Genomic DNA, 12,491 nt, shown 5'->3' with positions numbered 1-12,491 from the left:
TTCCTTTTATTCTAGAATTGAGTATTTTTGAACTCAAGGGCATTTTGAATGACAAAACTGTTTCCTAGAAGAGGCATAGATTTGGTTTGGAAGATTTTGCGTATTATTAGTAGATGCCCTGAAGATGCTTTTTGTCTCAAACGTACACTGTGTGGTTATTCTCTCATAAAAGTTGTCATACTTGAATCGAGAGGAACAGAACATGGGGAATATGAACTCTTCAAAACGTTGCAAGAGAACCCGTAGTTGCTGGGAACAAAACCCGATGAATCTTCATGTTCACAATACTCTCAGAAAGTTACAAATTTGTCTACACCTTTTTTTGCAATCATGCAAATCTGGCTCATCATCAGGGCTCTTTGGCCTTCATTTGACAGGACAGGTACAGAAAGACAGGGAATGCACATTTACCAAACTACACAAGGAAGAGAGAGAGAGCATACATCCTTGAGGGACTGGTTAATGAATGTACTACTTTTCATTTTAACAAAATGGACTGACACTTTTCTTGAAACTCTTTTATTGACCACACATGTAGACCCTGAGTGATGCTCGAAAACAAATGCTGATGATCAAAATCTGAAAACACAACAACACCACAGCTTCAAAAAGAACGAAAACCAACTAAAGAGTCGATGAGCTCTAGAGCGTCAAATCAACGCAGTTCAGCGGATCCTCTCTCCGAACTCGTCGTAAGCGTTAATTTCCTCCTCCTCTCCTTCTATTTCCCTGCACAGAGAGAGAGCAGTTTCCATTATACCTCAGGTTCACATTAAGGAGATGGGAACAGGCTGGTACCTGCAATTATCCCTGCTCACCCAGCCGTGGGCCACGAGGTGCCGAGCAACAGCTGGCTCTCTTTTTCCATCGACCACTCACACACACACACACACTCACACTCACATGCACCTGCACACTTCCTCTCCTCCCCCTTAAGACACTTACCCGCCGCCCATTCCTCACATTCACCTGCCAAACAGTGTGATTAATAAGGCCAATGCAACCGTAGACTCAGAGGGGGGGAAGCGGGAGAAAACAGCATTGAGCTGATGAAAAGAAGAGCACAGTATGGCAGCACGTGTTGAGTAATATATTCACACAGAGCAAGAAAGTGATCCGTCATCCTGTAAGCATGGAAACACACTAAAGTATAGTCAGAGGGGTGATCGTAAAATATTGCAATGATTCAAAGAAACAGCCCGGGTTATAAATTATCTTGATGTCCCTCTCGCTGCCTTTCTCTCTCTCTCTCTCGCTCTCTCTCTCTGTCTCTCTCTCTCTCTCTCTCTCTCTCGCTCTCTCTCTCTGTCTCTCTCTCTCTCTCTCTCTTTCTCTCTCTGTTTTCCACCCAATAAAACCAGTGCACTCGAGAGCAATGGATCACCTCGAACCACAAAGACTGCATTCTCCCGGTTCCTCTGATTTTCACTGACAAGCAAACTGAGCGTTTACAGTGTATTGTGCACTCATCCCTCTAACACCCGATCCTTCATTTTATTCTTTGTTTAGTCCAGTTTAAGGAACAGGAGGGAATGCTGATGCTGCAAGTCGGTGAAGAAATGTCAGACTCTCTTTCTGTTCTTTTGATTTTATTTACCAAATCTAAAATGAATAAAAGGAAGGCGGTAAAGATAGGAAACAATGAGGAGGGGTTTGGATCACTTGTTTCTGCTCACTGTGAGTCTGTTGTGAGGCTATATGGGATGTGCAGTATTATGGAAGCGATTAGTGATCAAAATTCAAATGATAAAGCTAATTTGAAAATTCAAATGCAAGAACAGAAATGCTTTTTAATTTTCAGAATATGAGTTTGACTCAAAAATAAAATGATGATTCATTTATCTAATTTGAAATTTAGTATTCAACTTCAAAAATGCACATTCTTTGACTAAATTCAAATGAAGAAGAACCTATAGTCTGAAAATTAAAACGTGTTTCTGTTACTGTATTTTCATTTTAAAATGAGCTTTTTCATTTGAATTATGATACAAATTTAGCGGGGCATTTTTTGAAAATGATAAAGCAAATGTCATTTTCTTCTTCATTTTAATTTAGTCAAAGAATGTGCATTTTTGAAGTTGAAAACTAAAATTCAAATTAGATAAATTAATCATTTTATTTTTGAGTCAAATAATACACTCATATTCTGAAAATTAAAAAGCATTTCTGTTAATGCAATTTTGATCACTAATTGCTTCCATACAGTTGAGTTATGTTGATGTATCTTCTTCTTATCTTTTTCTTTTATTTGGTTGCGTCTTTATGTCAGTCTTGTGTGGTTATTGTGCATGTTTGTGGTTTTCATTGGTTAGTGCTTCTCTGTTTTCAGGATTGTTACAGCACTGGAGACCAAGACAAATTATCCCTAAGGGCATAATATATTATACTGTATCATATTGTCTTGTATCGTATCATATCAGATTCCTGTTAAGTAACTAACACTGTACCTGTCTGTGCTTTAGGTTGGAAACTTTTTCACCTGCCTTGGGTGCGGTAGGCAAAACGTTTTTTTTTTGTCATTGTTTTGTTTGAATGACATTTAAATAAGTAAAATGTCCATTGCGTCCACAGTCCATTAAAACAATGAAATGATTCAGACTAAAACGTTTTTTATGTCCAACATAATAAATGTTAATAGTCTGTTAAAGATCAGCTTCTTTCACTTTATGATTTTGTTATTTTAACATGCTTTACGTTGTTTGTATTGTGAGTAGGCAGAGGTCCACATTAATTTCACTGCACATATTTTATAAACACTGTTAGACTGTATTATGAGGTGAGGCACATTCAAATCAAAGTGATACAGACAATAAAACAGGTTTTATAAGGCAGACATAAATGTTCATCTGCCAAAATGTCACCTGAACTTTATATGGGTTGTATTTGTTTAAGTAATATATGGCAGTATAGGTAACAGCTCTTATGCAATGAGAAAATAATATTTAACTATCTTTTACCTGAATATGACATTGACACAATTTTAAATGGACTTGGACTTGAGTGTACTCTATCAACAAGCTTTTTACATCACAGGTCACACTTACCCAGTCACACAACATTCACACACTGGTGGAAGAAGTTACTATTTTATTTTACTGCACGTTGCACATATTGCACAAGTTAAATTTTTCTTTAAATTTTCTTTCATTTTAGTTACCATTTTGTACCTTTTGCACAATTTAGAATTTATTACTGCAAATATTATTTATCTTATTTTACCTCATTTTATTTGATCTTATTTTACCTTATTTTGGTTGTATTGCACCGCGGGACGGAGACAAACGCAATTTCGATTCCACTGTATGTCTGGCATATTTTGGAATTGACAATAAAGTTGACTTTGACTTTGACTATAAAGTGTCCATCAGTATAAGCTAATCCCATTCATACACATTCACACACCGCTGACGCAACAGGAGCAATTTGGGATTCAGTGTCTTTGCCAAGGACACTTTAACATGTGACTGCAGGAAGTGGGGGTTGAACTCCAGACCTTCCTTTTAAAGCCTTTCTACTCTACAACTGATCCACAGCTGCCACAAAGGCATGAGGACAAAAAAAAATCTGGCTGCTTTTTTTATCAGGTAAAATGAGGAAAAAATCTTTTAAAAGGCTGCATATGGAATTGGGTTCTAAATTATGATTACCATACTGTCTTTCCATTAGCTAGCACACCTGGAAACTTTCATTATGACATGTTTCTAACAGTTTAGAGTCAGGCTTTTCTGTGTCAATATAAATATGCCACTGGGCACAAATCAGAATCAGAATCAGAATCGGGTTTTATTGCCAAGTACATTTACACATACAAGGAATTTGACTTGGTGTATTGGTGCTAAACAATTAACAATGAAATAAAGCAGAACTAACAACAACTTAAATAATACAGTATAAGAAGCTATTACAATATATAAAATAAAATTTAAAAATGTAAAATATAAAAAATAAAAAAAATCTGTTTAACAAAGACAAGGTATCCAGTTTGTTCAGGGAAGAACTTGATTGGCCCTCAGCAAAAGGTCTTCAAAAATGTAATGACAAAACACTACATTCAATACAGATGTTATGTTCAAGAGTTTACATACTTACAGCTGTGCAGTCTATATTAAATTGAGAATTAAAACAGTCAATAAAAAGTTAAGGAAACACTTTCCCTGTACATCCTGGCAAACACACGATGATCTCGATCAGAGTTCATGCTTTAAAAGTGCTTTGTCAAACCTGGCCGGACTTTCCGTCTTCTGTATTTTAATAACTGCAGTCATAAGCAATCTTTGAGATCTATGAAACTTATCCTCCTCCCTCCTCGACACTCAGCTGCTGAGGCAGCACCTGGATTTCAATGACTCAACTGACGGCCACAGAGACAGAAATCATTTATGGACACTCCTGTTATTGATGCGCTGACATCGCACGGAGGGAAAGATTACTTTGCATTACATAAGGATTCAACTATTCTGGGGGGGGGGGGGTTTAAGAGTGCTGATGTCTTATTTATATGTTTCAATGCTTAAACTTTTTAGATTCTCGCATTTTCTTTTTTTTTAATCAGGGGGGTGAAGCCATTTTATTTTATTTTATTTTATTTTATTTTATTTTATTTTATTTTATTTTATTTTATTTTATTTTATTTTATTTTATTTTATTTTATTTTATTTTATTTTATTTTATTTTATTTTATTTTGTTTTGTTTTGTTTTGTTTTGTTTTGTTTTGTTTTGTTTTGTTTTGTTTTATTTTATTTTATTTTATTTTATTTTATTTTATTTTATTTTATTTTATTCTATTTTATTTTATTTTATTTTATTTTTTATTTTTATTATTATTATTATTTATTTTTTATTTTTTATTTTTTAAATGTTCTATTTTAATGTTTCTTTCCTCTGTCATGATGCTTTTGATGTCTTGTGTGAAGCACTTTGAATTGCCCTGTTGTTGAAATGTGCTATAGAAATAAACTTGCCTTGCCATGTCTGAGCAAAGCTTTTCTTCCAACAATTTCTCTCCCATTTCATTTGACTTTAAAGAAACTTTAAACATCTGAACAAAAGATGTCACACTCACATTTATTGATAAGATCCACTCTCAACACAATCTCCTCTGTAGTCTAGTCTAGATGACCATTTAGCAAAGTAATTAAAGCAGGCCTGGTCTCTGAGAGCGCATGTTCCTGGTCCATTTTAACCACAATCAATTGCATTTTTATCAAATATAGTAGATTTTCCCATCTTCACTCACACAAGTTTTTTATGGAAAATATCTACTGTAAAGACTACATCATTTTGTTGCCCTCTGTTCTCGAGCAAATAACAGGAAACATAACTGCAGAACCTCACAACACGGATATAAGACATATTTTAAATTGAGAATAAAACATATTTGGGTTCATAAAGGCATTTATTTGCTTCATGACAGAAGCATTATGGTCTCTTTTAGTGTAACAATATCTGAAATGTATCAGTTGTTGGTTTTGCACAGGTATAATAATTAACATTATCGGGTGCCGGTGGCCTGGCGGTTAGTGCATGAGCCTGCAGGTTCGAATCTGACCTGTGGCTCATTTCCTGCATGACATTCCCCACTCTATCTCTCTCTGATGTCTGACTCTATCCACGGTCCTATCTATAAAAAATGAAGTCACACAAGGCCCAAAATGTATCTTGAAATGTTTTTTTTTATTTATGATCTCTGCAGGAAACATGAGTAGAGAATGTTGAGAAACGTCCTGGATAAAAACAAAGTGATCACACAGTATCTTCCAACTGGTTGTTTAATAGTCATATTCTAAAGCGTACACAGGACTTAAGAAGAGGATACGATCCTAAAGCTGAGAAACAAGTGACACAAAGGACAGAGGTAGTGTGGTCTTTAGTGGAAAAAGTCACCTTTTAACTTTAAGTGAGGTAGATCATGAGACGGTGGATACTTAAAGGAGCAGCTGGTTGAACTTCATCTGGTAATTAATGGATGGTAAAACTCACAGAGATCAACGTATTAGCTGTACCTGAAATGAACTTCAGCTAGCTTCAGACCAGCTCAACTTTTCTCAGTGCCGAGATAAGTTAAGTCATTAAAAACATGTAGACAAAACATTGTATATTAACTTTGAGAAGACGTTTATCTCCCTGACTGCTGATTTCGATTTCTTTTCACAGACTCCAGAACGAGCCAGTTATCAGTTCCCATTCCAGTACTGTTTTCATACAGCTGAGGCCAAGAGGCAGAAACCTGAGGCCTCTGAATGACGATGTAAAGAAATGCTGCACAATCAATAGGCTTTAAAATGCATCATAAAACAGTTTAGAGTTAAATTAAAGTATAATCACAGTTAATATGTCGCTTGATTGCTCTCATTCCTGCAGACTCAGGCAAGTCAAACCTTTCTTATTGTGTCTATAGCATTCAATTATTCTTATTTAATATCATTAGTTAAAGGAAGAAATAGTCCTACATCACTTTCAAAAAGGAGTCCTGTATCATGGCCTCCACCTCTTCTACCAGCACACTGTACTCTGCCTCACACACAGTGTGTCCTCTCCTGCTGCTCTCCAGCAGCTGTTTCATCATGTCTCGGTGTATGTCTGGTCCGGTTGCAGTCGCTGCCAGCGTCCTCAGCTGCTCCACGGGATCCTCTGGAATATTCTGGATTTGTAAGGCTTTGAACACAGCGGGGGCAAACTTCCCGTAGTGTGCGGTGGAGCAGATCACCACGGGGCACGAGCCGTCCTGCAGCCTGTCAGCCACCACTTTAGCCACCGCGGTGTGCGTGTCCATGACGTAGCCCGTCTGTGCGTGAACGCTCCGTACGGCGGCCAGGCAGTCGTCTTCAGAGCACCAGCCGGCCTGCACCTCCTGCTGCATCCTGCTGAGGAGCGGCTCAGGAACCTGGAAGTGCTGCTGACCGTCTAAACGAGAGAACAGCTCTCTCACGAGATGTCCATCTCCGTGTGACACTTGGTGGATAAACCGCTCCAGGTTGGAGGATTTCAGGATGTCTATAGCTGGGGAGAGGGAGGGAATGAGAGGTCGGCCGCGCAGGTCGTACTCTCCTGTGGTGATGAAGTCTGAGATGATGCGGTTGTGGTTGGATGCGCAGATTACTCTTCTTATCGGGACGCCCATTTGCTTGGCGTACACGGCTGACATCGCGTTGCCAAAGTTACCCGTGGGGATGCAAACATCGATGGGCTCCCCAAACTTGATGACACCGTCTCTGCACAGGTCCAGGTAGGAGGAGCAATGATAAACCACCTGAAGGAGGAGGAAAAGAAATGTGACAAATGAGAAAAAGTAAGAATGAGGAGGGCAATCACAGGACAAACTAAATCACACAGTCTTTCTTGGAAGTGTCAAAACACTTAATGATATATTTTTTAAGGTTTATTTTTGGGCTTTTAATGCCTTTATTTAGAGATAGGACAGAGGATAGTGTCAGATATCTAGGGGAGAGAGGGAGGGGAATGAAGCTAACTTTTCAAAAGTACACTCAGTTTACTGCACATTGCACATATTGCACAAAGTTTACTTTTTCTTTAAATTTTATTTCATTTTAGTTACCATTTTGTACCTTTTGCACAATTTAGAATTTATTACTGCAAATATTATTTATCTTATTTTACCTCATTTTATTTTATCTTATTTTACCTTATTTTGGTTGTATTGCACCACGGGACGGAGACAAATGCAATTTCGATTCCACTGTATGTCTGGCATATTTTGAAATTGACAATAAAGTTGACTTTTGACTTGACTTTGATGACATGCGGGAAGGAGCTATGTCCCTCACAGCGTGAAGTTTCCCCTGTCGGATGTGGGGGTGGGGGGGGGGGGGGGGGGGGCAGTGGGCTGACATAATAAGAAAGACTTCAGGTGAAACAAGGGGCTGGCAGGAAAAATTCTGTGTAAAAAAAAAAAAAAAAAAAAGGGTGTGTATTGACATGAGGCCATGTTCAGTATATGTGCGTCACATTTATTCTAAACAATCAATTAATTAGGCGCCACCCACCTGTGGAAGCAGACGTGCCCAGTTGATGGAGTTGGCGGTGCTGAGGACGGTCCCGTACTCCACAGCGAGGTGCCCCGTCAGCCCGGACTCTCCAAACATCCTCTTTATGGATCTCTGACAGAAGTCGAAGTCCGAGGCGACGCTGACCGCTCGGACGTTTCCCTCCCCGTAGCTCGTCATCTGAAGCTTCTGGATCTCGCTCACACCTTCTTCTGGGAAAAACACAAGCACCCCTGTCCTGTGTCTCTCGGCGCCGGCGAGTCCACTGAAACCGCTGAGCACCGCGCTCCCTGTGTCTCCAGATGTGGCGACCAGGATGAGGTGATTGCACACGGGCGGGAGGCAGTGGGCGAAGAGCTGCGGCATGAGCTGCAGGGCGAGGTCTTTGAAGGAGGCGGTGGGCCCGTGAAAAAGCTCCAGAAGGTACTGATTATTCATGAGGTGTCTCACAGGTGCTACCTTCTCGCTGGAAAAGTTACACCCATATGCTTTGAAGATCATTTCTCTGAGATCTGAAGCGGAGACGTCCGAGGGGTGGATGCACTTTTCCAGTAAAATCAATGCTCGCTCCGGGTACGACATGTCAACAAGCCTTCTCCACTCACGAGCATCCATATTTGGGAAGCCATTTTTAGGAACATAGAGTCCTCCATCTGTAGCCAAACCCTCAATTACCACATCGCTGAAGTACGTTCTCTGATTGGACGATTCCCTGCCATCACTCCTGGTCGACATGTAGCTTTCTCCAGAGTGGTTTTGATATCTCGTCACCGCTTTCAATACCTTCTCAGCGACTTCCTCCACCGTTTCCCCTTTCCCGCACAGCACGCGCACGTCCACCCACTTCTCATAAAACCGCTTCCTGTGAAGGAGAATGTCCCTCATGGGCACCCCCGCCTCCTGGCCCACGATCCTGTTCACCTTCATCCCGGCGAGTCTGTCCACGATGTCTTCGCTGTCCACGTCCAGGTAGACGACCAGGCCGGACTCTTTGACGTGCTGCATCGCTGCAGCGTGGAGAGGGTTGGAGCCGGTGAGGGAGACAACACACCCTGAAGCGGAGAAGTTACACAAAGCGAGGCCCTCCTCCTCCAGGAATCGCTCGCCGCCGATCGACGCCAGCTTGGCAGCGACGGGCATCTTCCATGTCATCTCCAAGACATCGTCGTCCACATCAATGGCAGGGAGTCCCAGTCTGTGGGCGACTATCTTGCCCACTGTGGTCTTTCCCGCTCCAGGAGGACCCATAAGCAGGATGTTCTTGCCCCCCAGCTGGGAGGCTTTGGTCGACAGCCATGATTTGGGTGTCGTAAAGGCAGTTAGGTAACATCTGACAGCTCTCACTGCAAGCGGCCCTGCATTCATTAAACCCATAGAGGAGTCTTATAACAGCTACCAGCTCTCCTGTGAATCAGAAATTAATTTAAGAAGGGGACATTTGACTGCAATGACACGTTTGACTAAGACTAGTAAAAAGATTAGCCACCATGTATTTTTTCTAAGCACAGTTCTGCTATGGGGTTAAACACACTGCACTGTGCTTTGCAGCCAGAACAGTAACCTAGATTTAAAAAAAATATATTGCTTATATGAGGGAGACACTCACGTGTAATGTTTTATTCCCGTACTCCACCTTCAATAATATTGTTTTAGTACTGTCTGTAGTGTTGATATAGTTTTATTTACCATGCAAAGTCACATTCTGCTGCACATGCTTGACAGGAAAAGCACACTGAAGTCAGAAGAAAAACATCTACGGTCAGCCTGGAGGGACAAAATACACGAATCTTCAACGAGTACTCAACTACTGGCCAGTTTCCCCATTTCCAAGCAAAATATGCGTCCTTTATTGAATTAATTATGTTATATTTTCTGAAGTGGGTTAAGTGAATAAACAATGTGCAAGAGTTAAGGTTAAAGCATTAGCAGCGGCAACATCACAGCAGCGGTCTGTGCTGCATTCAGGGGCTTCTCGGAAATCTCTCCGTTAGGGGAGCAGAAATAAAAAAGAGCGACTCGCATTATTATGACAATAGTGATTTATTAACAATCCTAGAAACTAAATGAATGAATGAATGGGTAGCACAATAAATCGTGACACACTTATTTCGTTTACGTTGTTTTATGTTTCAGGACGGCATATAATAAATTGTAGAAATCAAGTTGCTAAGAGAAAGTAGTTGCTGCAACAGAATAACACGAGGTAAATAGATTTAGCTGTTAGAGTTATTCATGTAGAATATGATTTAAACCAAGACAAAGTCCGTCAATTTAAAACGAGGACAGCCAATTGAGCCTAAATCCGTGCTTTATAACTGTCAGTGAATGTTACATTAACTCCTGTTGTTGCCCAGCAACAAACCAACAGCGTGTTGTCAAACAGATCTAGATAACTTTGTCTCCGTTAGCTTGGAGTCATTTTTTCGTCCTTCAACATGTCAGGGTTTATTTATCCACCGGAAAGTGTTTACAATTTGTTACCCAAGGAAGAGGTTCATACTCAGAGGCCACCCAGGTATTTTAAAACCAAATTTAAACTAAACTGTTGCTTTCTTTGTCCAAAATTAACCAAATATCAAGGTGTAGTTGAGGTAATTGAGGTTTTTTAAACAATTACAATATTATTATCGTTGTTTCTAGATTTAAACTTGTACTTTATTGTATTTTTATTGTAATTTCTTACAGTAATAAATGATTACCTTCTTAATCAATCAAATGTTTTTCTTTATTCTGCTGTATCTGAAGGTATATGTCCAAGTTCAGGCCAGCAGTCGTTCTTGAAAAGAGATCTATCAAAGAGGCCATGAAGACGATGGGACCTGCAAAAGTTGAAGTACCGCCCCCGGACAAATACCTCAAGAAGCATTCAAATGACTCCAAATTACCTGAAAGTGAGTCCTTGACCGATGGTGTGGTTACATCTGTTGAGCAGCCGTTTTGATGTTTACTTCACATTTTCTGTTTCACAGTTACACAGTGTTCTAAAGAGGGTCGAAACACCTGCGCTGTGAGAAAACCTCCTGTTCCTGCGAGGACAGACCAGCCACTTATGGGTCTTCACACGAAGAGGGACTTTATAAGGACAGCTTCAGTTGTGCCAATGAAGCCCCGGCCTGCATGTGTAGACACAAGCAAGGGACACAAGCAGCCCCTTGAGAAATCAGGACTCCTCCCAGAGTACATTAAGAAAAAGGTACATTCCTACACACACAGGGAGATCAGCTAAGATAGAGATGGCAAGCACAACTATCAAAACATCACATAAAGTCCCAGTTTGATCTATGAAATGATCATTTTATGGATTTAATTTAACACTTTTTAAGGGCCACGGTGAACACATTGTCTAATAATTAACCGGTTCCTATTTTCAGGATTACGGAGAAGTACCTGAGTACCTGAAACAGCGCATTGAGGAAGAACAAAGAGCTCATGAGGAGAATTTAAGATTTTTGAAAGACCAGAGGGAGCAGGGAACCATCAAACAGCTGTCTGACGAGGAGCGCCAGAGCCTCATCGAGGTACGCAAACACATGACTGTGCAATTGCAAGTCTCTCTCTTAATCAGCAGGGGAGCATGCAGACATCTGGAACAACTGGAGGAGAACAGGAAGGGATTCTGACAATTTAATGTCTTTGAAGTTTTGAGGAAAGTACTTTCATTCAGTAAGAATGCCCTGTGTACGAGCGTCCTGGAAGTGGGTTTAAAAGTACACAGCCTTAGCCAATCATAATTCCTATTATATTATTAAATATGTATTTGTATTTCTGAACTGCTACTCCAGTGATAGGAGCTTTATTGGAGCAATATTACACAATGGGAGGGCTGATGTAATGCAAATCAGTACAGCTCTCAGTCTCACAGCACGGGTTGAACTGTACTACTGCAGTGTTTATAGTTAAATGCCTCTCATCCAATCAGATTACTAGGTTGGAACAAACACTTTTTTTTGATTGCACAAGAAAGCCCTGTAACCTAACGTATACATTTTTGTAGGCTGTTAGCCACAGAAAAGCCTTAAACTCTGACAGCTGCAAAATCAAAATGACTTTGTTGTCACAGTGATGGGTTTCCCTTTGTATGCGTGTGTGTGTGTGTGTGTGTGTTTGTGCGGGTGTGCATGTGTGTTTTTTCTACTATCCAGGGCTTGAAGCAGAGCTGGGATCAGCTGCACCATGATTACCAGGGTCTCTCACTTGTCACTGACACCATGAAAAAGAAAGCCCATAAGCAGCGCCTGGAGGGCTCCATGAAGCAGCTGGAGACTGACATCAAATTTTTGGAGAGGTTCAAGACCATCTACATACCCAAAAACTAGGACATCAAATAAAATCTGACTAAATCAGATTTGGGGTGCTGAAAAAACCTCTATTCCTAAGACAAAAAGATTTCACCTCAAATATCTATTAAATCAATTTCATTATGACATTAATAAAATGTTCTGCCTAGAAACTAAGAATTTGTTGTTCATTTTGTTCCATTGTGCTTC

At 40.1% G+C, this 12,491-nt stretch overlaps 2 protein-coding genes across 3 annotated transcripts; one reads left to right on the top strand and one right to left on the bottom strand.

Annotated features, from left to right (window-relative positions):
- Nucleotides 1–5,655: 5,655 nt before the first annotated feature.
- Nucleotides 5,656–9,933, bottom strand: LOC109983776 (threonine synthase-like 1). 2 transcript variants are annotated; one of them, XM_029277273.2, is made up of 3 exons: nucleotides 9,691–9,933; nucleotides 8,005–9,408; nucleotides 5,656–7,250 (listed from the first exon to the last, which is right to left on the bottom strand). In XM_029277273.2, the coding sequence occupies exons 2-3, from the start codon at nucleotides 9,376–9,378 to the stop codon at nucleotides 6,447–6,449; spliced, it is 2,178 nt and encodes a 725-aa protein (XP_029133106.2). In that variant the 5' UTR covers nucleotides 9,379–9,408; nucleotides 9,691–9,933; the 3' UTR covers nucleotides 5,656–6,446. The 2 variants fall into 2 exon arrangements, with proteins under 2 accessions (XP_029133106.2, XP_020489313.2); XM_020633657.3 differs by having other exon boundaries at nucleotides 9,611–9,932.
- A 428-nt stretch (nucleotides 9,934–10,361) lies between these two features.
- Nucleotides 10,362–12,450, top strand: enkur (enkurin, TRPC channel interacting protein). Its single transcript, XM_020633658.3, has 5 exons — nucleotides 10,362–10,519; nucleotides 10,750–10,895; nucleotides 10,974–11,197; nucleotides 11,376–11,522; nucleotides 12,147–12,450. Exons 1-5 carry the CDS (start codon nucleotides 10,440–10,442, stop codon nucleotides 12,318–12,320), a joined length of 771 nt encoding a protein of 256 aa, XP_020489314.2. The 5' UTR covers nucleotides 10,362–10,439; the 3' UTR covers nucleotides 12,321–12,450.
- The last annotated feature ends 41 nt before the right edge of the window (nucleotides 12,451–12,491 follow it).

This window comes from Labrus bergylta, chromosome 20, assembly GCF_963930695.1.
Source record: "Labrus bergylta chromosome 20, fLabBer1.1, whole genome shotgun sequence".
In the NCBI taxonomy this organism is placed as follows: domain Eukaryota; kingdom Metazoa; phylum Chordata; class Actinopteri; order Labriformes; family Labridae; genus Labrus; species Labrus bergylta.
This window is presented reverse-complemented; position numbering and strand designations above follow the sequence as displayed.